The sequence below is a fragment of the Sceloporus occidentalis genome, unplaced genomic scaffold (genome assembly GCF_023333645.1).
Source record: "Sceloporus occidentalis isolate IW3139 unplaced genomic scaffold, rSceOcc1.0.p SCAF_5, whole genome shotgun sequence".
NCBI classification, from domain to species: Eukaryota; Metazoa; Chordata; class Lepidosauria; order Squamata; family Phrynosomatidae; genus Sceloporus; species Sceloporus occidentalis.
The window spans coordinates 57940875-57968086 of record NW_028316985.1 but is presented as its reverse complement, the minus strand read 5'-3'; the positions used below and the strand labels follow the sequence as shown (position 1 = coordinate 57968086).

General features: G+C 38.8%; 1 protein-coding gene across 1 annotated transcript; it reads left to right on the top strand.

Annotated features, from left to right (window-relative positions):
- Positions 1-502: 502 nt before the first annotated feature.
- LEMD3 (LEM domain containing 3) lies at positions 503-25812 on the top strand. Its single transcript, XM_089524191.1, has 13 exons — positions 503-1727; positions 7931-7965; positions 8561-8624; positions 11959-12026; positions 13869-13948; positions 14346-14494; positions 15613-15714; positions 16513-16615; positions 16800-16978; positions 21517-21598; positions 23243-23348; positions 23437-23515; positions 23712-25812. The coding sequence occupies exons 1-13, from the start codon at positions 518-520 to the stop codon at positions 23873-23875; spliced, it is 2421 nt and encodes an 806-aa protein (XP_089380317.1). The 5' UTR covers positions 503-517; the 3' UTR covers positions 23876-25812.
- The last annotated feature ends 1400 nt before the right edge of the window (positions 25813-27212 follow it).

Genomic DNA, 27212 nt, shown 5'->3' with positions numbered 1-27212 from the left:
CAACAATAAAATAAATAAAAATGATAAATGTAGTTATCGTCATTATTTATTGTAGTTGTTATTGTAGTTATTATTGTCCTTGTTATTATTTTCACTGTTAATGTAGTTAGTTATTATTTTTGTAGTTGTAGTTGTTATTGTTTATCGTTGTCATTACTATCATTATTCTTATCGTTATTATTGTTCTTTATTGTAGCTGTTCTTGTGCTGATTATTGATGTTTTTATTATCGTTACTATTGTCGTTATTTTTTATCATTATTGTAGCTCCTTCTGTTTCTATTATTATTATTATTATTATTATTATTCCTATTGGAGGGAGGCCCTCTTTCCCCTCAAATGGCGGACCTCCCTCCCGAACTCCAACTGAAGCCGGGGAACCGGAATTCTCTGGTTGGCGCCTTTCCTCCCTTGGCCCTTGGGAGGAGAGGGGCGGGGCGAGGGGCGGGGGCGGGGCCAATCTGGGCGCGTGGGTCGGAAGCATCAGCGTCGTCGTCGTCGTCGTCGTCGGGCGCAAAATGGCGGCGGCCGCGGCGGCGCAGCTGTCTGACGAGGCTCTCTTCTCGGAGCTGCGGCGGCTGGGCTTCTCGCCGGGCCCCGTGACGGAGAGCACCCGCCCGGTCTACCTCAAGAAGCTGAAGAAGCTGCGGGAGGAGGAGAGGGCCAGCAAGACCCGGAACAGCCACAGCAATAACCCTTCCGCCGCCGCCGCTGCCGCCTTCCTTCCTCCCAGGCTGGCTGCCGGGGCCTCCCCTTCGGAGAGAGGCAAGGTCCTGCTAGGCTTCAGCTCGGACGAGTCGGACGCCGAGGGCAGCCCGCTTGGGAGCCGCAGGGCGGAGCGCTTGGCCTCGCGCAGGGAAGCCAGGCCTTTGGCGTCGCCTCCTTCCTCCTCCGCCTTGGCTCAGTCTCGGAGGAAGCCCCACGCCTGGTGGGGGGCTAGAAGGGAACAGCAGCAGCAGGAGGAAGAAGAGGAAGAAGAAGGCGGCCTAGAAGCCGGGAAGCAGCACTGCAAGGCCCGGGCGGTGAACGGGAACCGCTTCCTCGGCGCCTCTCGCAGGGAGGAATACTCAGACTCCGAGGAGGAGGAGGAAGATGAGGAAGAGGAGAGGCTGCTGGGGCGCCACTGCTTGGCCAGGAAGGGCAAGGCCCCTGGCTCCATGGAGGAGGGACAGGTCTCCTTAAACAGGGCCAGAGGACGAAGCATGGAGGAGGAGGAGGAAGAGGAGGAGGGTGTCGTTTTGGGGCGCCCCACAGCCATCGATGGGGAGTACCTCCTAGGGCCCCGCTTCCGACAGGGCTCCTCCAGGAAGAGCCTTCCTCCTCCGCTCCTGCTCCCTGACAGGGACGGGGGCAAGGCGAGGGACGCTTTGGCCCCACGCAAGAAGACGACCAACAACCACATCTTCAGCCCTGAGCCCAGGATATACGCGGCTGCCAACAGTTTCCCTGCCCCGGCTCCTGCCTCCTCCTCCAGGGTCAACCACTCCTCCAACCACACGGGTCCCAACCACGCTTACCTGAAGGACGCCTACAAGCCGAAGCTGTCCGAGCCGGAGGAGGACCTGCTCCAGCAGTTCAAGAGGGAAGAGGTCTCCACCGTCGGAGGCTTCAGCGCTCACTACCTGTCCATGTTCCTCTTGACGGCGGCCTGTTTGTTCTTCCTGATACTGGGACTCACGTATCTAAGGATGAGGGGGTCTGGAGCGGCGGAGGGTGTGGGAGGCAATGGTACGTATTGGGGCATGAGGTCAAGGCCCCTCCGCATGTTGTGTGACAGCTAACTAAGGGGTTGTATATCCCACTGTACACACCATTTCCTAGCTGCATCGGGGCTGCAGCAACAGCACGCTGCAGCCGTGATCCAACCTTTCAAGGGCGCAGAAAGGAGCTGCAAAAAGCAACCGCATTTTGTGCCCTTGAAAGAGTGCCATAGCCACAGCGGCACGGCTATATGGAGGTCCTTCAGCACTGCATCTTATGTGTCGGAAGAGCACCATGCAGTGTCGGAAGAGCACCATGACGCCATGTGGAGCAGGATGCAGCATCAGGGCATCCTGGGGGTGGAGTTGGGTGTTCATCTTGAGGACGCTATGCCCCGACTCCACCTCCATGCTGGCCTTAATGGCCAGTGTCTCCAGGGCCAAAGTGGAGAAGAGATGTGATATAATAGCCCTGTTTTAAGTATTTGAAGGGTTGTCACGTTGAGGATGGAGCAAGCTTGTTTTCTGCTGCTCCAGAGAATAGGACCCGGAGCAATGGATGCAAGCTCCAGGAAAAGAGATTCCACCTCAACATTAGGAGGAACTTCCTGACAGTAAGAGCTATTTGACAGTGGAAAACAGTCCCTCAGATTGTAGTGGACTCTCCTTCCCTGGAGGTCTTTAAACAGATGCTGGAGGCTGTTGGGACTCTGAGTGTGAGTTCCTGCATGACAGGAGATTGGACTGGATGGCCCCTGTGTCCTTTCCAACTCTATGATTTTATAGCTCCTGAAAGTGTGTCACAGGTGGTAAGAGCCAGAAGGCTTCAGTTGTGCCATTTGCTAATTATCATCTCTAGCTTTCTTTTTCAGTGTGCCTGCACCAATTAGTGTGCCTGCTGTCCGCAGATTTGAGGCTCCGCAGACGGCAAGCCCTGGTTTTTGCAATGGGCATGGATACCAAGGGCCCACTGTATATAGGAATTAGACCAAGTGTCCAAAAGCTTATGCTACAATTTCTATATAGTTAGTCTCAAAGGTGCTACAGTTGCCTCTCCACGGATTTTTTTTATCTACAGATTCAAGCATCTGTGGCTTGAAAATACTCCAAAAAAGTATAAATTCCAAATAGCAAACCTTGATTTTCCATTTTATATAAGCGACAGCATTTTACTATCCCATTGTATTTAATGGGACATGAGCAGCCACGGATTTTGTTATCCATGGGGGGTCCTGAAACCAAACCCCAGCGTATAACAAGGGCCCACTGTACAAGATCCCCTTGTATACTGATATTTCAGACTAACATGGCTATGTCTCTGATTTCTTCTATAAAATCATAGTTTTCTGTTTTACAAGGGAAGTAGGAACAACTTTGAACTATTTGAGGCCTCCTTTTTCCATATTCAATAATCTGTAGCCAAATTTATTTACTGTAGTTTTCTCTAACTAAGCCTTAAGTTTCATTGAAACATTTTAATTTTGCATCCTTTAGTAGAGATGAAGGCTTTGGCCGAGAGGTAGTGCGCCTGGCAGTGGTAGAGAACAATGTGTGTCAGAACTGTTGTGCCTTAGAATCACAGACTAATAGATTTGGAAGGGATCACAAGGGCTGTGTAGTGCAGCCTCCTGTCATGTAGGAATAGAAAACTAAAGCACTCCAGAAAGATGACCACCAGCCTCTGTTTAGAGACCTCCAAAGTAGGGAGTCCACTGCTCCATAGCAATCTGTTCCACTCTTATACAGCTCTTACTGAAGTCCTTCTGATTTATAAATGGAAACTTGATCCAAAGCTTGTGACCTGTAGCCTAGTGATGGATCTTGGGTGGGGGTGGGGGATCTGAATAAAACCTTGAAGAACAGTCTGATATTCACTCCAGTACATGGTTTGTGCTACTGAAGGCTGCTTCGTGCATTACAAAATTCACATGTGGAAGAAAAGTTCATTTCAGAATCAATGAATTCCCCAGTGTCGATTATTATGTAATAATACCTTCTGAGCCTCTGAATGTTGTGCAGCATGTTGATTCCTAGAGGGAAGTTCTTCCAACGTTGGAGTCTGCAATGTATGAAGTGACATAGCAACTTCTGTTCAGTTTCAGATATACTCTTCCTGAAAATTTTGGAATGATCTTAAAATGCAATTTCACATTACTTTTTACCACTAGTAACGTTGCAGTGTGTTCTTACAGTTGAAGAGAGGGACTACTGGTGAAAAGAAGCAAAACTTCTGCTTAAGGGAATATGAATTTGAAAATGGAAGTTCCTGACCAATAGTTTACAGTTCTATCAAAAAGTTTTTTGTTGTTAACACCTTAAACATAAATGCACACTGCCTTTTTATAAGGGAGGAACATAAAGGTTTCTTGAAGGCCTGAGACCACACACACACACACACACACACACACACCCTCAGTAAGGAGGAATTTATTGTAGACCATTTAACATGGAGCTCAGTAACATTAATAACCTAATTCCTATTTGAAAATCTCCCTTCCCCATTGTTGATGGTTCTTTGATTTTTGTGGTATTGTTAATATTTGTATAATGTCCCTTTCCTGGTAACATGATGACTCTTCCTTATAGTACATAATAGTTTTGTAGCTTATGAAAACATTCTATTTACTATGAAAGCACAGATGAAAGAAATTTCACCTTGAACTCCTTGTGAGTTGGGGTGGAATAGGATGGGAATCATGTGGCCATTCAGATGTTGGACTGCAAGTCTTGGCAACCTTAGCCAGTATAACCTGTGGTAATAAGTGCTATGTTGTCCAAGAACATTTTGAGGACCACATGATTCCCACCTCTGCTTAGATAAATAAATACTTACTAAGATTTTCTAAAATATAGCATCACATTATATGTTTATCTCTAGCTAATGTTTGATCCCTTGTTTATTATGACATAATTGCCTTCTGAAGTATTATGTCTAAAATTAATAGAGTCAGAGTGGGAAGAAATCCCAAGGGCCATTCAGTCCAGTCCCGTGCCATGCAGGAGCACACACTCAAAGCACCCCTGGCAGATGGCCATCCAGCCTCTGTTTAAAAAAGGAGACTCCATACACTCTGAGGGAGGTGTTCCACTGTCGAACTGCTCTTACTGTTAAGATAGTAATGATCATACCTGTGTTGTTTTTTCAAAAATCATCACCTCTGATGCATCCTGAGGTTCAAGAGCTCCAGAGTTTGCACTTGATTGATCAGTGGTCTAGCATATGAATATTGCATATCTAGATTGCCAAGTCCACACACACACACAGAGATGTTTCCTCCTTATTTACATGCAAGATAATTATCATAGATGTTAGTTCATGAATAAAGTTGTCTAATATATGAAACAACCAAAGAAAGCATACTAGGAAAATATTACAATTTTACTGTAAGTACATATATCACTGGTCCATCTTTATTAATAAGATGCAGGTCATATTTTGAAAGCTGCATTGCTCTTTCTATTTTTCCCTCCCAGGGCTGAAGAACCTTTGGCCCTCCAGATGTTTTGAACCACAGATGCTTTAATTTCTTACTGTTGTTCATAGTACATGAGACTTATGCAAGCTGATGTACAAAATATTTCATGGATGCAAAGATTCTCTTTCCTTATTTTTGTAATTATTACATTGTCAGATTTTACAAGTTCTTTCCAGAAGTTCTTATTATTATAGAAAGTTGGTGAAGAAGAGATTGTTTCTTGTTGCTAATTTTAAAATACACTAGTGTGCAAGATTAGGAAACTCAACGTGGAAGATCAGAAAATAGTGTGCAAGATTAGGACACTCAGAAATTTTTCAATTCCAGAAATTGAATGATGAGGTATTTGTGTCTTATAACTTCTGGCAATACAGATGTTGAGTATGAAACTTCTGTCAAATCTGTATTCTCTTCAGAGGAAAAAGAAAAATGTATTGTACTTCTAAAACTATGGCCCGTTCCGGATGGGCATAAAGTATGCACAGAGCGCGTACAAAATGGCAGCGCCCTTCCACATGGGCGCCGCCATCTTGACGTAGCGGGCGCATAGCGTCCACACGTTGCACCCCAGAAGTGATGCTGCGAGTGCGCGACTAGCGTCTCGCGGCGCCACTTCCGGGGCGCATAAAGAAGCACCCTTTTCGGGCTTCTTTTTGCCGCGTCTGGGAATCGCGCGGTTTGGCTGCTGTGGTTCCCGGACACGGCAACCGGCAGCGCTGGCAGACCACTGCTTTTAGGCAGTCTGTAATGCGCCTACGAGATGTAATAAAGTAGTTCACTGGGAAGAACCTGGGTTTTATATTTAGAAGGTTTTGGGTTTGTTGCTTGGCATCTCCAGGTAGAATTGGGCAATACTGTATTGAAGGGCCAACCTTCCCCATCTTGGTGTTCTCCCAGGTGAGGTGGATTTCAACTCCCCTCGTCTCCCAGCTTGATGATGATGATGGTTGGGAATAATAGTTGTAGTCCAAATCATGAAGTTATATCTAAAAATTGTATTGTATAGTCCATTGTATTGTCCAGATTTATGCATAATGCTAAATCATTACCAGGCAGACAATGAATTATGGGCAGCTTTCTCATTGCATGTCCATGCCCTTCAGTTTAGCAAAGGGAGCTTAGTCCTTTAAACCAGTTTCCTGTGCTTTATAAAATAGAAAACTTTGATTCTGGTGGTGATTTATTTATATAGTTCCATGTGCTTTACATGAGCAGCTCAATGATTTCATTCAGATATAACATTTCCAAAGCCCTGATGGACATCATGGTGTTGTCCAGATGTTTTGGATTACAGCTTCTGTGATCTCTAACCATTGCTCTTGCTCGATAAGACTTACAGGAGTTGTACTCAAAAGACACGGAGTTAACCAGACAGTATTTTTCCATTACTTCAGCAGACCCAAGGTTAGAATATTCACCGAAAATTTGTTTTGCTGTTTGGGATGTCATATGGGATCAAGCCAAGTATCACCAAGAGCAGTGAGCTCTAGCATAGGGCTTAGGAATGTAGACTGTTGTTTTCCTGAGTCAGACCAGTAGTATCATTCATTGGAAATGGATTCTCAGAGTTTGTGGAAGGGATCTTTTATTGCTCTGTCTGGAGATGTTTGCGATTAAACGTAGAATGCATGCAAAGCATTTATTCCTTCCTACTAAGCTATGATTCATGCCTTATAGTAGTTTGAAGGACTGGAAGTGTTGACATCCAATGTGTGATCCTTCACTGAATCCTGTTGTAATCGGTGGCATTTAATGCTTAGGGTGGTTTCTTGGGTGCAGTTTCTCATGTTACTGAGCAAACACAGATTAATTTATATTTACTATACAGCTGGAAGTATCTTTGCGTGAAATACTCAATTTTTTAGCATTTAATAATAATAATAATAATAATAATAATAATAATAAGTTTATTTTTATCCCGCTTTTCCAACTTTGATCAAAGCGGCGTACAGATTTAGATAAAAAATACATCAAGATAAAACAATTAAAACAGCATTTAAAAACAATCACAATAACAACAATTAAACAGTTTTATTTTTAGTATGTTTTTCATGTCCTCCAGCCAAAGCTAGGAGTTTTAGGACCACATTTTAAAGTGTTACTGGATTTCTGTGCAGTACCTACTAAAATATCCATACAAATGTAAATCAGAGATGAGTAGACTTCTGGTTTCCAGGAGCTCATTATGTTTTTTTTACAGAAATTACAGTTTATAGAACCCAGAGAAGGCAGTAGAAAAATAGGAAGATCTCTAAGTTGAACTTGATTTGACAACAGTTAGCAACAGCAATACATCCACCAATTCAAGTCGATTACAAAATAGTTCCTCAGGGAAGGCATATACCTTGGTATAATTAGGCAACTTTGCCTCTGAGCATGTGACTCATTCATTTTGGAGCTAGCCAGACAGTAACTTTACATCAGCAGGTGTCAAAAATGAGGTTGCAGTCTTGTCACATCTTGTTCTCCTTCATCTTGGCCAGCTTTCTTAATTACAGAATTTTATTTTATTTTATTGTGCAGGCTGGAGCATTTTTTTCAACAATTGATATTGAAATTTTTATAGGTCTGCGACATATTAGAGATTTACCAGTAGATCACAGCTTACCTTCTCCCAAAACCAGGTTTAACTATACAGGCTGGATTTAACTTGATAGCTTGATAGTTTAATATTTTTTTGGATAACTTCTGATTTTGATTGATTTCAGCATTAAAATGATGTTATAAGTGAATTTCTTCTTTTTTCCATTAATAGGTAAAAATCTGTCCATTGGGAACCTTGATGTAAAAGTAAGTATATATTTAAAAGCTTTGTTAAAGTTCTTAAGTTCTGACCATCACTTTCTGATATTCCAATTAAGTTGGTTATTGGCCTTTTAAAAATATTAGGTAGATTTTCTATTGGAAATTCGTTCATGGTGCTATTGAAAGAATTTATCTTCTCTCCAAAATTTAATTGGCTTTGAGAAATTCTTGTTGTGTGGGTCTCTGAAAAGTGGTTTATTTTAAAAGTGGGCTTGAATCACTTGTATACAGAGCATAGAATGATTTGTTGCACAACTGAAAGGAGAGGTTGTGTTCTTTTGCCTTTGATAAAACAGGTTCATTTACTCTGGAAAATGTATCAGTTTTAGCTGTTGAATTAGAACTGAGAAATGTTTAAACACATTGTGCTGCATTTTTTCACACCCTTTATTATTTGTTTTGGCTAGATAAATAAGTATTTCTTGCCTATGAATGGTGTTTCTTAAAAATTATAATGCTATACCTCATAATGTGTGGTGACTGTTAGAAGCTAATAAATTATGGTTTTTAATTATATCAATTTTTAAAAATTCAAACACATGTATAACAAGATTTGCTGACTGGCTTCTTAAAATTCCAGGCAAACGAAACCATTCTCATGAATAGCTTATATATACTTCATGATAAACTGGCACAGATATCAGGTAAGTCTTTAAAAGTAATATTAATCTACTGTATATCAAAATACACACATGCTAAATAAACAAGATATTTCTGGTAATGGTCAAATTTTAAAGATGATTTTTCCTAGGATGAACAGGTATTAGAACAATTACCCTTCCATGTGTTGATAATAAAATAGTTCCTGTATTGAAAGATTTGTTCAAATAGAAATGGTGAAACATTTTGTTGACTAAATTATTGAAAAATACTTATAAAATATTAAATAAAAATGAAATACTGTTGTATTAATTAAGCAAAGTTACTACTTAAGTCGGAAAACCTATACTCATCTGTGTTGGTCTATTTAGCAAAAAAATTTCCAACATGATGATAACTTTAGAAAGGACCAATTAAACACTAATTTATTTTCCTATTCACTGGCATGCTTCATCAGGTAGCATGCTGAAATCAAATGTTACCTTCACTCTGTGGTGGAACACACATTTATGAGTATGTAATCACTTCTATATACTTTGGGCGTTCTTGGGATGAAATAGGCATGTTTGATAGTATCTTGCTTCCCAAATGAAGCATTGATCTTTGAAACTGTGTAGTGTCAAAGTGTCATGTGCACAAAGAATTACACCAGATATAATGCTGTGGTGTATTGAAAAGCCTATTTTCCTTCAGTTTGGGTTTATGATTTTGAACAACATAAACATTAGTTTAAGAGCCAGTGTTGTTTAGTAGTTTGGATTAGGACCCTGGGAGACCATGATTTGAATCATGGCCATGGCAACTCACTGGGTGATATTGGGCAAATCATATTATCTCAGCCTCAGAGGAAGAAAAAGGCAAATCTCCTCTGAACAAGAAAACCTTGTGAAAAGGACTTAAAGTTGCCATAAGACAAAAACAACTTGAAGGCACACAACAACAGAACATAGATTTGGAGTATACATCCCTCATTTATACATATTTTGGTTTTGATTGTCACGATGGCATGATAGGACCCTCAAAAAGCTCTGGTCTTGAAATGACAAGGTGGCAACCCAGGGGATGTTGTACTGGAGGTGTGGGTGACCACATAACACAGTCTGGAATCTTGTATTCCTCTGCCTTCTGATGCTGTTACTTTATGTAGATTGTTTTGCCTTGCTGCATGGTAGGACTGGCACTTCATAAGATCTATACAGATTGTGGTTTCATGAGATTTCGCCATTTGTTTTTCATTTCTTTGAGTAGACAGGCTAAAAACAGTTTCATGGGTTTTCCTCTTATATTGTAAGAACTTTTACTCTGGCTTGTGGGCAGATAGAGAGAATAGAACATAGATTGGTTTCCTTCCCATCAGGAGGCATTGCACATTGGAATCCATATTAAAAGTACTTACTGTGAGTTATTGTATGCTAAGTCTCAAACCTTTAACCCTAAATGCACAATTCTAGTTCTAACAGTTTCACTAACATCTTAAAGTTAATAGAAGAAGTAAGGTTATAAAAAAGAAATACTTCACAGAGTACATTTCTAAATTGTTGACTTCGTTCCACATGATGTAATGATGACTTGAATCATTTTCAGAGGAGATTAGATAAATTTGTAGAGGTTAGGACTGTTTGTGTTCACACTGAAATGTAAGGAGTGCATGATATGTAAAAGCTATGGCTTGGATATTAAAATAATGAAATTAGGGCAGTTCAGTGAAGGAAAATTTCCCATTCTCCTCTACCTGCAGCCATTCCACTTTAAAAATGTGGGGAGTTGATGGCCAATCTTGAACAGTCCTCAGAAGAAAAGCCTCTCAAAAGCTTCTTGGTAGCCTGTCTTGGGGTCCATGTACTGAATCTACACTGTGGAAATAATGCAGTTTGACAGCACTTTCAGTGCTGTCTTTTCCTCCTGTGGAATCCTGGGATTTGTAGTATTACAAAAACTTTAGCCTTTTCTGCAAAAGAGTGCTGATGCCTCACCAAACTACAACTCCCAGGATTTTGTAGGCTGGAGCCATAGTAGTTAAAGTGATGTTGAATTACATTATTTATGCAGTGTACAATACATGCACCCAGAGAAAGCAAGTTGATGCTTCAGCTTGCTAGGCAATTGTCAGCTCAGTTGGAAAATGGAAGAGACAGAGGGTGCATCTACACTATAGAAATAAAGCAGTTTGACAACACTTTAACTTCCATGGCTCCATGCTACAGAATCCTAGATATTATACTTCTATGAGACACTAGCATAGGATGGAGCTACAATCCTTAAAAAGTGGTGTCAATCTGCATTATTTCTAAGCATAGATACACCCTTGAACAATGTGGTATGGGATGTGGAGGGTGGGATAAAGGAAAAGACATTTTCTTTAGTGAACCTCCTTAAGTTACCTTCTCTGGGATTCAAGTCTGATTTTGGATTATTCTCCCAGCAGTTGTCTGTGCCTCATCTGATATGATTCAGGAGAGCCTTCTAACTTTCCCAGAAGGATTTTCAGGGGACTGCAGAGGGTAGTAAACTTTCCTCTGTGAACTTCCTTTTGTTATAATCCACATCTATTTATTCACAGTATCATTGGACTTAAAGGTGGCTAGATGTTATTGATTAATCTAAAACCTATGAGATGTGGAACATGATGCTCAGGCTATAGTCCTCTATACTTACTTATCTGGGAGTAAGCCACATTGGATTCAGTGGTTGTTCCTTCTAAGTAGACATACATAGTAGGACTGTCAACTACTGGTAGCAGCGTCCATGGATTATGTATACACTTGTTGTTGTCTGCTTTCAAAACACTTCCAATTTATGATGATCCCTCTGAGGCTGAGAGAGTGTAACTTGCCCAAGGTCATCCAGTGGGTTTCCATGGTCAAACAGGGAATTATAGAGTTGCAGTGGAGGATTTCTAGATATTTAAAGAGACCATATTTTTTTCAGATATGGATAAGTGAAACCATGGGTACCTGTCCTGCAGATATGAAGGTCATACTGTATGTATATAGAGAGGGTAATTTTACTTACATACTACAGTGTGCCCTTCTTTTACGTGGGGGATCCATTCCGGACCCCCCCCCCCCCGCATAAACGAGATTGTGCAGATGCTTGTGCCTGCGGCAGTGCGACGGAGTGCATGCGCCATGGGTGCATGCACCATTGTTTCTTCCGGCGCATGGCGCCGCTTATTCCAACACTGCTTTCAGCGTATGCTGAAAACAGCGTATAATGCACTTGCGTATGATGCGGGCGCACTGTACAAAACTGACAATTAATACTGTATCCAAAGTATATATTCTTTAGTTGCTTAACAGTGATTTTACTCTTGTGTACGTGTACTTGAAACAAAGAAACTGTTAATACATAAAGATAATACAGATTTAATTCTCCTAGGTGATCATGAATGTGGCAACTCTGTCAAGAAAGGGCTTTCCATCCAGGAGGCGGCTGCATATTTAAAAGTAAGCAAACATTCATAATTTTTAAATTTTAAGATTATCTGTGGTAGATCCCCTTTTGACGTAATGTTTCAAAGTTTTACATGGTCATTCAAGTTCCAGAAAATTGGATCTCTCTAGGTAATGCATTTATTGTATACAATAATAAATAACATTAGTTAAAACACATAAACCAATTAAAACACATAACTTCAGTTTAAAAGGATTATAATACTAGTACATATTCAAACAACTCATCCATAGTTTAAAATTCCTAATTTAAAAATAATCTTGATCAGACCCCCCCCTGACAGAGACTAATGTGGTTTTAAATTCAGACAATGTATTCAGCTGTCAAATCTCTTCCAACAGGTTGTTCTACATACTATATATGTATTAACTATTATTATTATGCTTTATTTATATAGCGTTGTAGATTTACACAGCACTGTACACTACTTACTAGATGTATTACAATTTATTAATTTTGTATTAGAAAAAAATCTTCGACATCTGTAGGGATATATTCTATTATGTCACTTCCCTGCAATGTGGAATTCAGCTGTTTCTTGATACTACAGTAAAAATAGGTCTTTCTCACACTTGATTTTTCTTTCAATTTTCCTGTTCCTCCTTTATGACGTGCATGGCTTCATTAATGTGTTTGCCAGTTTGATTTAGTGTAACAGTTGAATTAAAAAAAAGTCAGGATTGTTTTGGATGCACTTACACCCAGTAAGAAGATGCTGTTTGATTTTATACTTTTATTAGGTGCTGCACACAGAACTGAAATACAGCTGGCCCTCCGTATCCATGGATTCCTTATCCACAGATTAAACCATCCATAGCTTTAAAAAGTTTTTTAAAAATAAACATTGCAAAAAGCAAACTTCGATTTTGCCATTTTATATAAGGGATCCCTTTTTACTATGACATTGTATTTAATGGGACTTAAGCATCCACCTTGATTTTGGTATCCAAGGGGTGTCCTGGAACCAAACCCAAGTGGATACCAAGGGCCCACTGTAGATCCCTGCCACAGTGGTTTACAGTCTGATATATATGGCACAAGTTAGTGAACAAGAAAACAAGCTCATTCATAATCAGAGTATGATTATCTGATAGATGCCAGTTGAGTTATCTGCTGACAGAATCTGTTGAGAAGAGATGAGCTCAGAGGCATTTGATGAAGCCAGGCTGATCCAGAGGGACGGGCCTTTCCCCCAGCCCCTTTAGGCAGCTGCCAGGTGCAATACACATATACAGTCCGTCCTCGCCTTACGCGGGGGATCCATTCCGGATCCCTCCACGTAAGGCGAATTCCGCCTATGCTCGAGCCCCATTGGAAACAATGGGGCTCGTGTGCGGCGGCGCGGGTGCGTGCGGGGCACAACAGGTGCGCGCGCCCATTCAATTGAATGGGACGCGCCGCCCCTTCCGCCCCACGCACGCCCTGCGGCTTTAGCGCGTATGCTCAAGGCCACGTATGGCGCGCTCGCGTATGGTGCGGGCGCGCTGTAAATGTAATGCCACTTTTGCAGAACTGGTAAGTTCTATGTTAATACATAAGCATTGGCTATAGGTACAAAAATGTGATACTGATAAACATACTGAGCTTTCTGAATAAATTTGGTTGCTTGTGCTTGTTCCTATTATTTATGTTGAGTGAGAAATGGTATACAAACATTCAAGGCTATGGTTCAGTGTTGTGGTTTATTTTTAGAATATTATGGATGATAGTTTTACAGTTTCATAGTACTTGTTTGTTTTGACATTGAACTTGCAAGAACCTGTCACCACTGAAACTTTGGAGGAGAGAAACTCTTAGTCATCTTTGTACTGATTTAGTTTTCTTTTTGCTTCTAGGGTTTAGGTGCAGAATATGAAAATGTCTTCAACAAATCCTTGGAATGGATTCTAAGTAGTGGGGAAGATGTTGGCATAAAGTAAGTTATTTTATTTCATGCTCTCATCTTTTTACACAGAAGCTTAATTTCATCTCTTCAAATAGTAGTAGCATGGAGGATTCTAAACACGTATTGGTTTCATTTGCTGCCTTCTCATCTCCTGTCTCATGCATTACCTTACTCTACATAACTTTACATTTTTGTGTAGTTTTCTGTAACGTCTGAATTGGTACATTAGTTCACAAAGCACAGTTGGAAAATTACTTTGCACTGCTGTTTGATTGATTTTGAGGACAAATACTTAAAACTGATTAGTATATTACAGCAGAGGATGGTTCGTAGTAAACAAATAGAGTGGGAATGCTTAGAGATCAGGAAGAAGTGCACGTTTGTATGACTCATTCATGACAGTTGGAATATTTTTTGTTTTTAATAGGTGTATTGGCCACAGCTCGGATGAGGAGCCTATAACCAATTCAACTGATGTAAAATACCTAATATCAACTAGGCCACAGATGTCTTTTACATGTCGTTTTCGTCGTGCATTTATTACAGTGACATGTAGATCATTAATTCTGCTTTTAGGTGAGTTTTTTGTTTTTGTTATTTATGACAGCTTGTTTTATGTTTATTGATTCCACTGAAGAGTTTGATTAATAGTGAGCACTTAAGGTTTTGTTATTTTTTCCCCTAGTAGATTAAAAGAAGAGGAAATTCACAAACATTTTATAAAAATCATAGTATAATGGATATGGAATTTGGTTACTGACATTGAAATGCCTTTAATGCAAGGACAGTGCACATCTGCACTTAACATACAATACCATGGCTCAGTGAAGTACAGTGGGCCCTTGGTACTCATTGAGGTTTGCTTTCAGGACCCCTCATGGATACCAAAATCCATGGATGCTCAAGTCCCATTAAATATAATGACATAGTAAAATAGTGTTTCTTATATAAATGGCAAAACCAAAGTTTGCATTTTGGAGAGAGAGAGAGAGTGTGTGTGTGTGTGTGTGTGTGCATGCATGTGTGTGTGTGTGTGTGTGTGCATGTGTGTGTGTGTGTGTGTGCAAGCCGTGGATAATTGAATCCATGTATAAAAAACCCATAGATGTGGAGGGCTGACTATTTGGTGCTCAGTAAAAAGGTACCGGATGTTCCAGTGGCATCTTCCTTAACCAGCCAGCCAGATGTTTTGAACTTCAGTTCTCACAGTTATTCACCACTCACCATGTTGGTTGAGGCTTTTGGTTAGTTGGTGAGTTTTTTTTTTTTAAATTTATTCATTACATTCACATTCCATCTTTCTGTCCAGAAGAACTCAAGACAGATAAAGAGGTGATCAGGGTAGTGCGACCCTCTGCAACAAGTTTACAGTTGAAACTATCTGGAGGGTGCAAAGTTGGGGAAGCCTGTTTACTATCCTTGCAACTTGTATAAATAATGGATACTGTCTACATAGTTTAATGAAATTTTTATATAAATTTAGTATTTAAAAATAAACTTTACAAAAATACAAAAAATAAAAACAATCAATATTCTGATAAAAGTAATGGATGTCTTGAAATATTTAATGATATCTTGTAATATTTGTTTCCATTCCTCTGAAACATCTTCAGAACATTTTAATTTTTTTGAGAGGCGTGTGTAAGATATTTGTACTTCCTAAACAGCCTTTGATTTTATACCATTTTGCACAGTTGTAGGAATGATTTGGGGAGTATTCAGGTATATGAAGTATCGGTGGTCTAAAGAAGAAGAGGAGACCAGACAGATGTATGATATGGTTGTAAAAATTATAGGTAAGTTTTTGCTAAAACTTTATTTGGAACTGTGGTTTTCCTATTTCTTCTCTATCACAGCTAAAAGGAGATTTTAAACTTTTGCCTCTGTTTTCACTGAACTCCAATATATGGTTGCATCTAACTCATAAATTAGGTAGTCTTAATAATCGTTTCTTTTAATAAAATCATAGTTAAAATTAGTCTAAGTTTGGGCATAATGATCGTGGTAGTTATAAGTGAATATCTGATTTTTGTTTTTCCAAGGAAGGGAAAGCTAATGAGCCTATGGTGAAAAATAATAAATTAATTTTATCTAAATGTTTTGTTGGCATTGCCCAGTCAACAGAACTTACATTATTTTCAGTTTGTATGTTGAGGAATTAATGATTTTAAGAGCACAATAAATTGAGAAAATTTCCTTCTAGCAAATCTATGATTCATTTCTTCTAATGTTTCTTAAGTTTCTTCATATTGAAGTATTTGTGATATGGGTATGATGGGAACCTATGGGAGTAGGAGCAGACAGAGTGAAAACTTAAAGAATGAGGCTTCTGCAAATGTGGATTATTGCAACTACTATTCTTCTTCTTCTTTTTTTTTTTTGCCCCGTTGAGTAACAATAAAGCTATTCTTCATATTTTGTATGAACTACTATGCACTTTGTTTCCTTTGCTTATCAGAAGCGTGTTTATCTACACTTCTTACTTGCAAGAATATTGTTGTTTGCACTATCCTTACATACGCTTCATTGGCTTTGTATATATACTTGATTCCAGCTTGATTTTCCCTGTAGTTAACATAATGCAATGCTTTCAGATGTTTTAAGAACCCACAGTGAAGCATGTCAGGAAAACAAAGACTTGCAGCCCTACATGCCTATTCCCCATGTTCGAGATTCTTTGATTCCACCTCAAGACAGGTGCGTACAAATATATATAGTTGCTATGTTAGATATACTGAGGAACTCAAATATTCACTTTAATTGCAAGTCTTTGGTATAACAAATACAATGCTGTTTATACTTGTTGCAGTCAGATAAGTAATTATGTTTCAATAACTCCAATTCTCTTCCTCCCCCTCCTCTTCCTGGCTTTATATATTAGGAAAAAAATGAAGAGAGTATGGAGTAGAGCTGTTGATTTCCTTGCTGCTAATGAATCTAGAGTTCGCACTGAAACACGAAGAATAGGTGGTGCTGACTTTCTGGTTTGGAGGTGGATACAGCCATCTGCATCATGTGATAAAATGCTGGTCATACCATCTAAAGTATGGCAAGGACAAGGTATACAACAGTTATTTTGTTCTTTGTGAGATATATGTTTTCCTTGTAATCTGTATATATGACTAACTGAAGGGCATATATTGTTCTAAAACATATTTTGTTTATCCAAATTTGTTGTTATCATCTAAGTTTTAGTCAACAAATATATTTTTACAACCTTTTCTCACTGAAAATGTTTCTTGGAATACTTGCAGTTACATTTATGTGTAGTAATGGAATTATTTATTTTTGTTGGGTAGTTTAAGCATAATATTTGTCTTAAAGTCTGCTTAGTTTCTATCTCTAATTAGTGGCCTCCTATTTTATATTCATCTATATAATGTGGTAAGGGAGTATCCCGCATCTTCAACTGAGAGTGAGGCAAAACAGATTTACAGCATGTGCCAGAAACAAGTCTTCATAATCTGTGGTATGTTAGTCATCTTTTCCTAGCATTAGTTCAGCCTTAGGCAAGAACAACAGCAGCTATCTTTGCCAGTTATGGGACCTTTAAGTGACAGTTTTGACAGAATGACATAGTATGACTGTCTTGCAGTCTCTCATCAGCAGTTCTGTTAAGATCCTGATTTACTTTCTCAAAACAATAAATACGACCTGTGATTGAAAAATTCCAATTCCTGAGCTAAAATGAATTGCAGTGTATTTAAGCAGCAGGTAGTTTGAGCTGAACACCCAGATCATTCACCAAATGTAGGCATCTAAGACTGAAACTATGTGTGATGGTGGCAGACCTGTTTGGACTTGACTCCGACCAAAGGAACAGTCTCAAGAATTTGATCAGGAGGGATTTAAACTTGAGTTTCGTGGGGGAGGGAGACAATATTAAGGAAGGCAAAAGGGCTGGAGAAAATAGTCAATCTGACATAAAGGAAACAAGACAAATAGTGCAAGAACCCAACAGTGGGAGGCAAAAAAACATGCACAGGTAGCAAGTAAAGGGGACCCATGGTCTGCAGTGTCTCTACACTAATGCACAGAGCATGGGAAATAAGCAAGATGAACTCAAACTCCTAGTACAAAAAAGCAAACGTTATAATAGGCATCACTGAAACCTAGTGAGATGAGTCTCACAAGCGGAATGTAGAAATAGAGGGGTATAACCTTGTTAAGAGAAATAGGCCAAATAGGAAGGAGGAGGAATAGCACTATCTGTCAGAGATATTTACACCAGTGAAGAGATCCAGGACATCAATACTGGCAGCCACGTGGAGAGCATCTGGATAAAAATTAAAGGGGAGGGAAACAACAAGGATGTTATGGTGGGAGTCTACTACAGACCCACCAATCAGATGGAGGAATTGGATGATGCCTTTCTAGAATAGATGACTACACACTCAGAAAGGAGAGATGCAGTAGTGATGGGTGACTTCAACTATCCTGACATTTGCTAGAATTCAAACTCAGCAAAATCCTCAAGGTCTAGTAAATTCCTCACTTGTCTCGAAGACAATTTCATTGTCCAAAAGGTGGAAGAGGCAACAAGGGGGTCAGCTATTTTAGATCTGATCCTAACCAACAAGGATGACTTGGTTAATGGGGTGCAAGTGGTGGGATCATTAGGTGGAAGTGCCCATGTTCTCCTGAAGTTTGTTATACAGTGGAAAAGAGAAGCCAGGCATAGTCAGACACGTGGATTTCAGTAAACTTAGAGACGTATTGAGGGTGATCTCGTGATCAGAAATACTAAAAGAGAAGGGAGTTCAGGATGGATGGGTGTTTCTCAAAAGGGAGATACTGAAGGCACAATTTCAAACAGTTCCAGTAAGAAAGAAAAATGGGAGGTGTCTCCAAGAAACCAGGATGGATGACTAAGGAACTTTCAACTGAGCTAAGTTTTAAATGGAACATGTATAAGAAATGGAAAAACTGGGAAATCACAAAAGAATTGAAAGAAATAGCAGGCATGTGTAGGGGTAAAGTCAGAAAAGCTAAAGCGCAGAATGAACTCAGGTTTGCTAGAGAGGTTAAAAACAATAAAAATGGCTTTTGGGGATATGTCCGCAGCAAAAGGAAGAAAAGGAAATGGTGGGGCCACTACATGGAGAAGATGGCAAAATGCTAACAGGGGACAGAGAAAAGGCAGAATTACTCAGCACTTTCTTTGCCTCGGTGTTTTCAGAAAAGGAAAAGGGTGCTCAACCTGAAGATAATGGAGCCAAGGACCGAATAGGGAAATTTCAGCACAGAATAAGAAACGAGATAGTACAGGAATATCTTGTTAATCTAAATGAATTTAAGTCTCCAGGACCAGATGAACTATATCCAAGGGCATTAAAAGAACTGGCAAATGTAATATCGGAGCCATAGGCAATAATCTTTGAAAACTCCTGGAGAACAGGAGAAGTCCCAGCAGACTGGAGGAGGGCAAACGTTGTTCCCATCTTCAAAAAGGGAAAAAAAGATGATATCAACAATTATCGTCCAGTTAGTCTGGCATCAATACTAAGAAAGATTCTAGAGCAGATCATTAAACAGAGAGTCTGTGAACATCTAGATGGCAATTTCATAATCACAAAAAGTCAAAATGGGTTTTAGAGAAACAAGTCATGCCAGACAAATCTGATCTCTTTCTTTGATAAAATTACCAGCTTGGTAGATGAAGGGAATGCTGTGAATAGAGTATATCTCGATTTCAGTAAGGCCTTTGACAAGGTTTCCCATGACATTCTTGCAAACAAGCTTGTAAAATGTGGGCTAGACAAGGCAACTGTTACATGGATTTATAATTGGTTGACCGGCTGAACCCAAAGGGTGCTCAACAATGACTCCTTTTCATTCTGGAGCTAAGTGACCAGTGTGGTCCCACAGGGTTCTGTCCTGGGCCCAGTGCTATTCATTATCTTTATCAATGACTTGAATGACAGAATTGGGGGCATATTCATAAAATTTGCAGATGACACCAAATTAGGAGGAATAGCTAATACCCCAGAGGACAGGATCAAAATTCAAAATGACCTGAATAGACCAGAAAGCTGGGCCAAAGCTAACAAAATGAAATTCAACACGGAGAAATGTAAGGTACTGCACTTAGGGCAGAAAAATAAAATGCAGAGATATAGGATGGGGGACACCTGGCTGAATGAGACTACATGTGAAAGGGATCTAGGAGTCCAAGTGGACCACAAGTTGAACATGAGACAACAGTGTATGCAGCAGCTAAAAAGGCCAATGCAATTTTAGGCTGTATCAATAAAAGTATAGTGTCTAGATCAAGACAAGTAATAGTGTCACTCTATTCTGCTTTGGTCAGGCCCCACCTGAAATATTGTGTCCAATTCTGGGCACCACAATTCAAAAAGGACATTGAGAAACTGGAGCGTGTCCAAAGGAGGGCGACTAAAATGGTGAAAGGTCTGGAAACTATGTCCTATGAGGAATGACTTAGGGAGCTGGGGATGTTTAGCTTGGAGAACAGAAGGTTAATTGGTGATATGATAGCCCTGTTTAAATATTTGAAGGGATGTCATATTGAGAGGGGAGCAAGCTTGTTTTCTGCTACTCCAGAGACTAGGACCCGGAGCAATGGATGCAACCTACAGGAAAAGAGATTCCACCTCAACATTAGGAGGAACATCCTGACAGTAAGGGCTGCTCGACAGTCGAACACACTTCCTTGGAGTGTAGTGGAGTTTCCTTCCTTTGAGGTCTTTAAACAGAGGCTGGATGGCCATCTGTCGGGGATGCTTTGATTTAATTTTCCTGCATGGCAGGAGGTTGGACTGGATGGCTGTTGTGGTCTCTTCCAACTCTGATTCTATGAGAGCTGACCCTTCCACCTGCCCTAATATGTGTTCTTTCATGTTCTTGCTTTCTCCCAAGTTCTCTTCTGAAGTACTGGAGCTTCATTGAAAGTAGATTATGTTGTAGTCCTTTCTGTGCTGCAGAAAAGTGTGTTATGAGAGTGAGACCAAAAACATTTTCATTGCCGGCTAGCCAGTGACATTTGTTTTATAATGAGATGGGTTGTTTCATTTGCCAGGTGTAAGTGAAAGAAGCCACTGTGTGTGCTGCAGCCACATAGGATATGGATGACCGAAGTGTACAACTGTTCAATTAAATATACAGCAGTGTATTCTGAGAGCATAAATAAAAACATAGTTGTGCATGTAAATGTACACTTTCCACATTTATAAAAAAATGTAGTAACCTAGGTGTAACAGTCATAGGTAGTAACAGGTACAGTATTAAAATTGTAGAAGTTATAAAGTTTCAGTGAACAGACTGAGTATTCCTTATCTAAAATACTTGGAACCAGAAGTGTTCCATAGTTCAGATGACTTTGGATTCTGGTATATATATGCCTGTATACACAAATAATTTGATATTCTGAAAATGTTGTCTGAGCCACCCATGAAAGACATTTTGGTTTTTGGAGTATTTCTAATGTCAGAATTCGAGATGAGGGAGGCTCAATCTGTACTATTGTTGCATGATGCATAAAGCATACTTTATAACAGAAACTGACCATTATTAAAGCATTTGAAATAGAATGACCTATTACTAATTAAATATTTCTATCTTTTTAAAAATCTTGGTAGCATTTCACTTAGACAGAAGAAACTCACCACCAAATAGTTTGACACCTTGCTTAAAGATACGCAATATGTTTGATCCAGTCATGTAAGTGTGCTTTTTTCATTCACTCCAAATATAAAACATTAATTTTATATATTGTGTCTAGATATTAAAGAAGTAAAGGGGGTACTGCTCTATTCTCTGTTCTGTCATAGAGTACTGACACCGGGTAGATGGGAAAGTAGAGCAGAACAGAGTTACTTTTCAATATTTTTGATTTATTTTTAGTTATATAACTCCACATTCATGATGGTTTCTTTCTTTAGGTAGCCCATATCTCTTTCCCAAGTACTTTATTCTGACTTTCCCAGTTCTAGTATTTAGCTAGAAACCATTGTAAAGGAAGCGTAAGGGTCTTTCTTCTGATTCAGGCTTGTCATGTATGTATGTATGTATATATGTTCACTGGATTAAATGGGTAACAAATTCAGACTAGCCCTCCAGCCTCAAAAGGGTTTTTTTGCCTAATGCTCAAGCACTGCAGATTCACATCCATGACAGCTCTCTTGTCTGTACAAGAGATATGCTCTTGGTACTATGGGAGTTAATCCCTGTTTTTCATAACTGATATCTGCACATAGCCTAGTAAGATGAATTGGGGTTGTTGCTTTGCTATGTTCATCCCCGCAAACCTTCTCTGGCTCCCAGCTCATTCAGCTTGAATTTAGAACAGGTGCTTGGTATACATTGCGGTCTGGTTCCAGGAGCCCCCCATGCATGAATCCTCAAGTCCCATTATACAATGCCATAGTAAAATGGTGTTTGTTACTTAAAAGGGCAAAATCAGGGTTTGCTTTTTGTAATTTTTTTGGGGGGGAGCAATGTTTTCAAGCAGTGGATGTTTGAATCTGTAGATATGGAGAGCTGATTATATTTCAAGTTCATTAGTCTTGGCAGAAGAAAGGTGTGTTGTATGCTTGGGTACTTCTCCTATTCTGAGTACTGATGGCATGGAACACAGGAATTACTCTAGTAATATTTTCATTCTAATGTGTTTGTCCTTTCCAAACATAAACATATACTTTATATTGAATGTTATTGTTGGTTCCTTTAGCCCATGTTATTTACTCTGATTGGAAATGGCTTTTCAAGGGCAGAGATTGAGAGCTTTCCCAACTCTGCATCTTGAACTGTATCACTGGAGGTGGTTTGGATTTAACCTATGAGCTTCAGCACCTGCATGTTCTCCACAGCTCTTCAGGTATATAGTGTTACTTTGAAAGAGCAGTGATACTTTCTTTTCATACCTGAAGAATATAGAGGGCCTTAGCAGTTTTAAAAAGCAGCTTTTTGCGCTATTGAGAGAAGATGCTTTGCATAAGGAGAAAACATTTTTGGTAAAACATTTTTAAAAGAGATGTGCATTTTTCCATTACTTGACACACATCAAACATTTTATTTTTATCTTCTTAATATAAACTCATTTCATTGAAATAATATGTTCAAAGATATTTGCATACCCATAATCCCTTAGCTGGAAGACACTTCCACTCCTTCACACCCCATGTATCCTATTCTCTGACACAGCCTATTTGAGTTTACAGTCCCAGGGCCGGTCTTAAACTCAATGTATGTGCCTAGAGAATTGTTTATTACTAGTGTATGCATTTGTAATTTAGACTGATTTAACCTATTTTAAGCCAAAATAAGTTGAATCTTTGACATGTTTATTTTATATGTATGCTTTAGGGAAATAGGTGATCATTGGCACTTGGCAATTCAAGAAGCAATCTTGGAAAAATGCAGTGATAATGAGGGAATTGTTCACATAGCAGTGGACAAAAATTCACGTGAGGTAAAAAAAGATGTACTTAAAACAGTAAAAATTCTATTTACTTCACTTCCTTGTTACATCAGATTCATAGTTTTATTTCTTCCTTCAGGGTTGTGTATATGTGAAGTGTTTGTCTCCAGAATATGCTGGAAAGGCTTTTAAAGCATTACATGGATCTTGGTTTGACGGTAAGAAGTTTTGATTGACAAAAAATCAGGTGGTTGGTGTTGGCTGGCACTACATCAATATGAATAGCAAAATGGCTAATTTTTTAGAAAAAAATATTGCAGTAGTAGTTTTTGAAACATGTTTAAGTGTAAATCTGTGGATAGGATGTTGTTTTAAAAGCAAAATATTAATGTATTGATTTATACTTCACTACAGGCAAACTCGTAACAGTAAAATATCTACGACTAGATCGATATCATCATCGTTTCCCCCAGGCTGTTAGTTGCAATGTTCCATTGAAACCATCAAATACACACATGAACTCAATGTCACATCTTCGTCTGCGGACAGGCACAACTAATTCTCAGGGAAACTCCTGAGACATTTTATTGTTATTAGAACTGTTGACCTACAGCAGGAACATTTCCTGACTGGCCCTGTCTTCCACTTTTAGTACTTTTATATGTAACATTTTCATTAAACAATGTTCAAGGAGTCACTTTTTAAATGATGTCTGAGCAATGAGGCAGTAGTACTGAGTTAAAAGAACAATTCCTCTATAAAGTATTTTGGAGCTCAAAACAAACCAACACATTATGTTTTGCATGGCAGATACTGAATTTATTGAACATTTTCAGATGTGGCTGTATTTTTGCACCAAAAGTGTTTGATAACAGTCTAAAAGCATGGAGATGTACTGTATTTCCATAGTTCCCTGTGAAATAATCTTGTGGGTATTTTGTAACAAAACCACCTACAGTTTCTGATGGAAAGTGAGTAGAAGTGTTAGTTTCTGTCTGGTTTTGGGTTTCTGTTGCTATAAAAGCTTCATCTGTCTCAGCCTAGGGATGGGGAAGAAATGTTTTGTTAGTGGCTGCAGAGGGAAAACCAACTGAATGCAGATGTACCTGTTTTGTATATAAATTTAGATGGTGGTGGTGGCATCAGCAAAGGTAATCTTGTTTTGTGAGGATGTCTGCATCAAAGCAGTGAATAAGCTTCCTATTTTATTCATAACCTAATGTTTTATATATTTTGGCTGTACCATTACATAAAGGCCAAACACCTTGAAGTATTAGATTACAAGTTAAATATCTTTTATAGGTTTTATATTAAAGTATATGGTTATGATTTTTGTGTGAATGGTCTGTAACTGTGATAATGGATTTGAAATTATGTGAGCAATAAAGAAGCAGTTGGCAGGTACTCAAAAACTTGGTGAAAAGTTATTCATTACAAAAGGAAGACATTGGCAATGTACCACTGGAGAATACTTTCCTGTATAGTTTTGCTATCTAAACATGTATAAAACTAAAGCAGAAAAAATGCACATATTTTGGAAACAAAATATTGATTGTAAGAGCTTAGATATGCAGTAAAATTACTGAACAGTTGTGTGTGATCTTAAATGTGTGCATTGTTTACACCTAAAACTGCAAAATTATTGAAAATTATTAGCTGAATATACAAAATAATTGGATACAACAATTCCTGCTGAAGCAGCATAATTTATCAATCCAGCTAGATAAGGAAGAGATGGGAAATCAACCAGTTTAAGATAAATTTACTTAAAACCCACTTTTATAGTAGATAACGATCTGCAGCATGAACTTGCACAAATAATGCACGTTTCTTATGGTTAAGTGAACATGATGCACACTTCTGTAATGGAAAATCCTTACCTTTGTGCCTTACCTTTGTGCTTTTTTTTTTGTGGGCAACATGTTTAACAATGGACTTTTTCTTATCTGGAAAAACCTTAGTCAGTTTTATGTCCTGGATGCTAACAAACAAGTATGTGTAATATAATCAACCATGCAAAATTCTACTCACGAAGAACAAGTACATATTTTTGAAAAGTGAGTAGATTGTCGCGTCTGGTAGATTTTTCATGAGATTTACTACATACATATACGAATATGTACAATATACATGTATATGTATTTATATGTATATAATCAGATTTTGCTGTATTTGTGCATCATAGTGATTTATTGATCTGATCGTAATAACCATCTTGTGACCTGTTGCAAGTGTGAATGTAAAATTTAGTTGTGGCAGTTTAAAAGGTTGCCTTTTGATGCAGATGCATCTTTCTTGCTTCTAAACTGTTTGTAAACACTGTACATTTATTATGGTAATCTGTACTATTATGCAGCTTATTTTACCTTTAAAATGTTGACCAATATTCCTCCCTGCAAGACAGATGGGAATGTGTATAATACCTTGGACATTTGAGAAACCAGATGTTTGTAATTTGTCCTGTAAAAAGACAAAAGTGAAACAAAACTAATTAAAGATTTATTAGGGCTTTTTATATGTGTGTCAGTTTTTCTAGACCTTTCAAAATCTGGGGAACACAACAGCTTTAGCATCCATCTTTTGGAGTGTTGTCAGAAAGGCACTGAAGAGCACGCAAAGTCACAGTAGATCACATCCCAAAACTTTCCATTCCCTCAGCACAATATACTCAACTATAAGTTGACCTCATATATAAGTTGAGGTCAGGTTTGGGGGCCAAAATTCTAGATTTTTATATGATCCATGGATAAATCGGGGGTAACACTGTGGGGCATGTAACAATGGATGTAAAGGATGAAGCAAAGAAAATGGCAACCACATTAGTAGTGATTATAGCTGTTAAATTTAATGTGATTTGCCTGGTTTTAACCCAGAAAAACTATCAAACACACAAATGTCTTTTTCATATCCTCAAAACCCAGTTCCTCTTGGTACTTCTTTGGGGGGAAGGGCTAAAGAGTTGCCATATCCACCATTTTCCCATCCAAGTATTCAAATAGAAGTGGTGCCACAGCAGAGAGACTAGAGAGGATTTGTGCTGCTTATAGGTGCTTCTGGGATGGAATAAACACCTTTTGTCACTGTTCAGTAAAGAGAATGGTTTCTTTTTTTATAAGAGTTAAAGTACAGTCCTTACAATGACCCATGGATAGGTCAACCCAGGTTTTTTTTTTTTTTGGTGACTTTTTTTAACTGAAATTTCTAGACTTATACATGAATATATACAGTAACTATTCTTACTACATTAATAGAAAAGAACATTGCAACTTCCTTTGTTTCCCTCCATTTACTATAGAAGGCATGAATGTACTGTAGATAGCCAAAGATAAGTAATTCCTCTTTCAGCTCTGGTTCCCCTACTTCATAATCAGTCCTTGTAAAGATAATGTGGAAGAGGAGGAAATGCAGTATATACCTTCAGAAAACATACTGGCTTTGTTATGTTGAGAAGACACATTGTATGAGTCATGACTTGGAAGACCCATTAATTTTATGGATATAGTCTCATAAGTACGTTTGTATCTTAATGTATCTAATCCATTGTATGGAAATTGATGAGCTCTAACTTATTTGTCCCTTGGTTTCATTGTTTAGTTACTTCGCTGTAAAAACTTGTTTTTTCTTGTTTTAAAGAGCAGGAACTCTTTGTAGCTATAGATTGTCCTGTTATTTCTTCTAACAATCTAATACTTAGAAGCAATTTCAAGATTTCACCAAGCTAATGCCCTTTCAAGTGGTACTTTGTATTTTATCCATCAGGTGTTAAAATGACAGGGGAAACTACTGCTTTGTATCAGCCTGTTATGTGAACCTTAATGTACAGTCTATTTCAGTGACTGATGAATTGCAACTTGTTTAAAGTGCTACTTGAATCACATATTTTCTTTTCATAAATTGCCACAAAATAACAATTGT

What these genes read in the sequence shown, in the direction of transcription:
- LEMD3 (XM_089524191.1), top strand. Translation starts at nt 518, where the DNA reads ATGGCGGCGGCCGCGGCGGCGCAGCTGTCTGACGAGGCTCTCTTCTCG. An exon ending in GGAGGGTGTGGGAGGCAATG is followed by an intron (nt 1,728 to 7,930) that starts GTACGTATTGGG and finishes TTCCATTAATAG; the next exon opens with GTAAAAATCTGTCCATTGGG. An exon ending in AGGCGGCTGCATATTTAAAA is followed by an intron (nt 12,027 to 13,868) that starts GTAAGCAAACAT and finishes TTTTGCTTCTAG; the next exon opens with GGTTTAGGTGCAGAATATGA.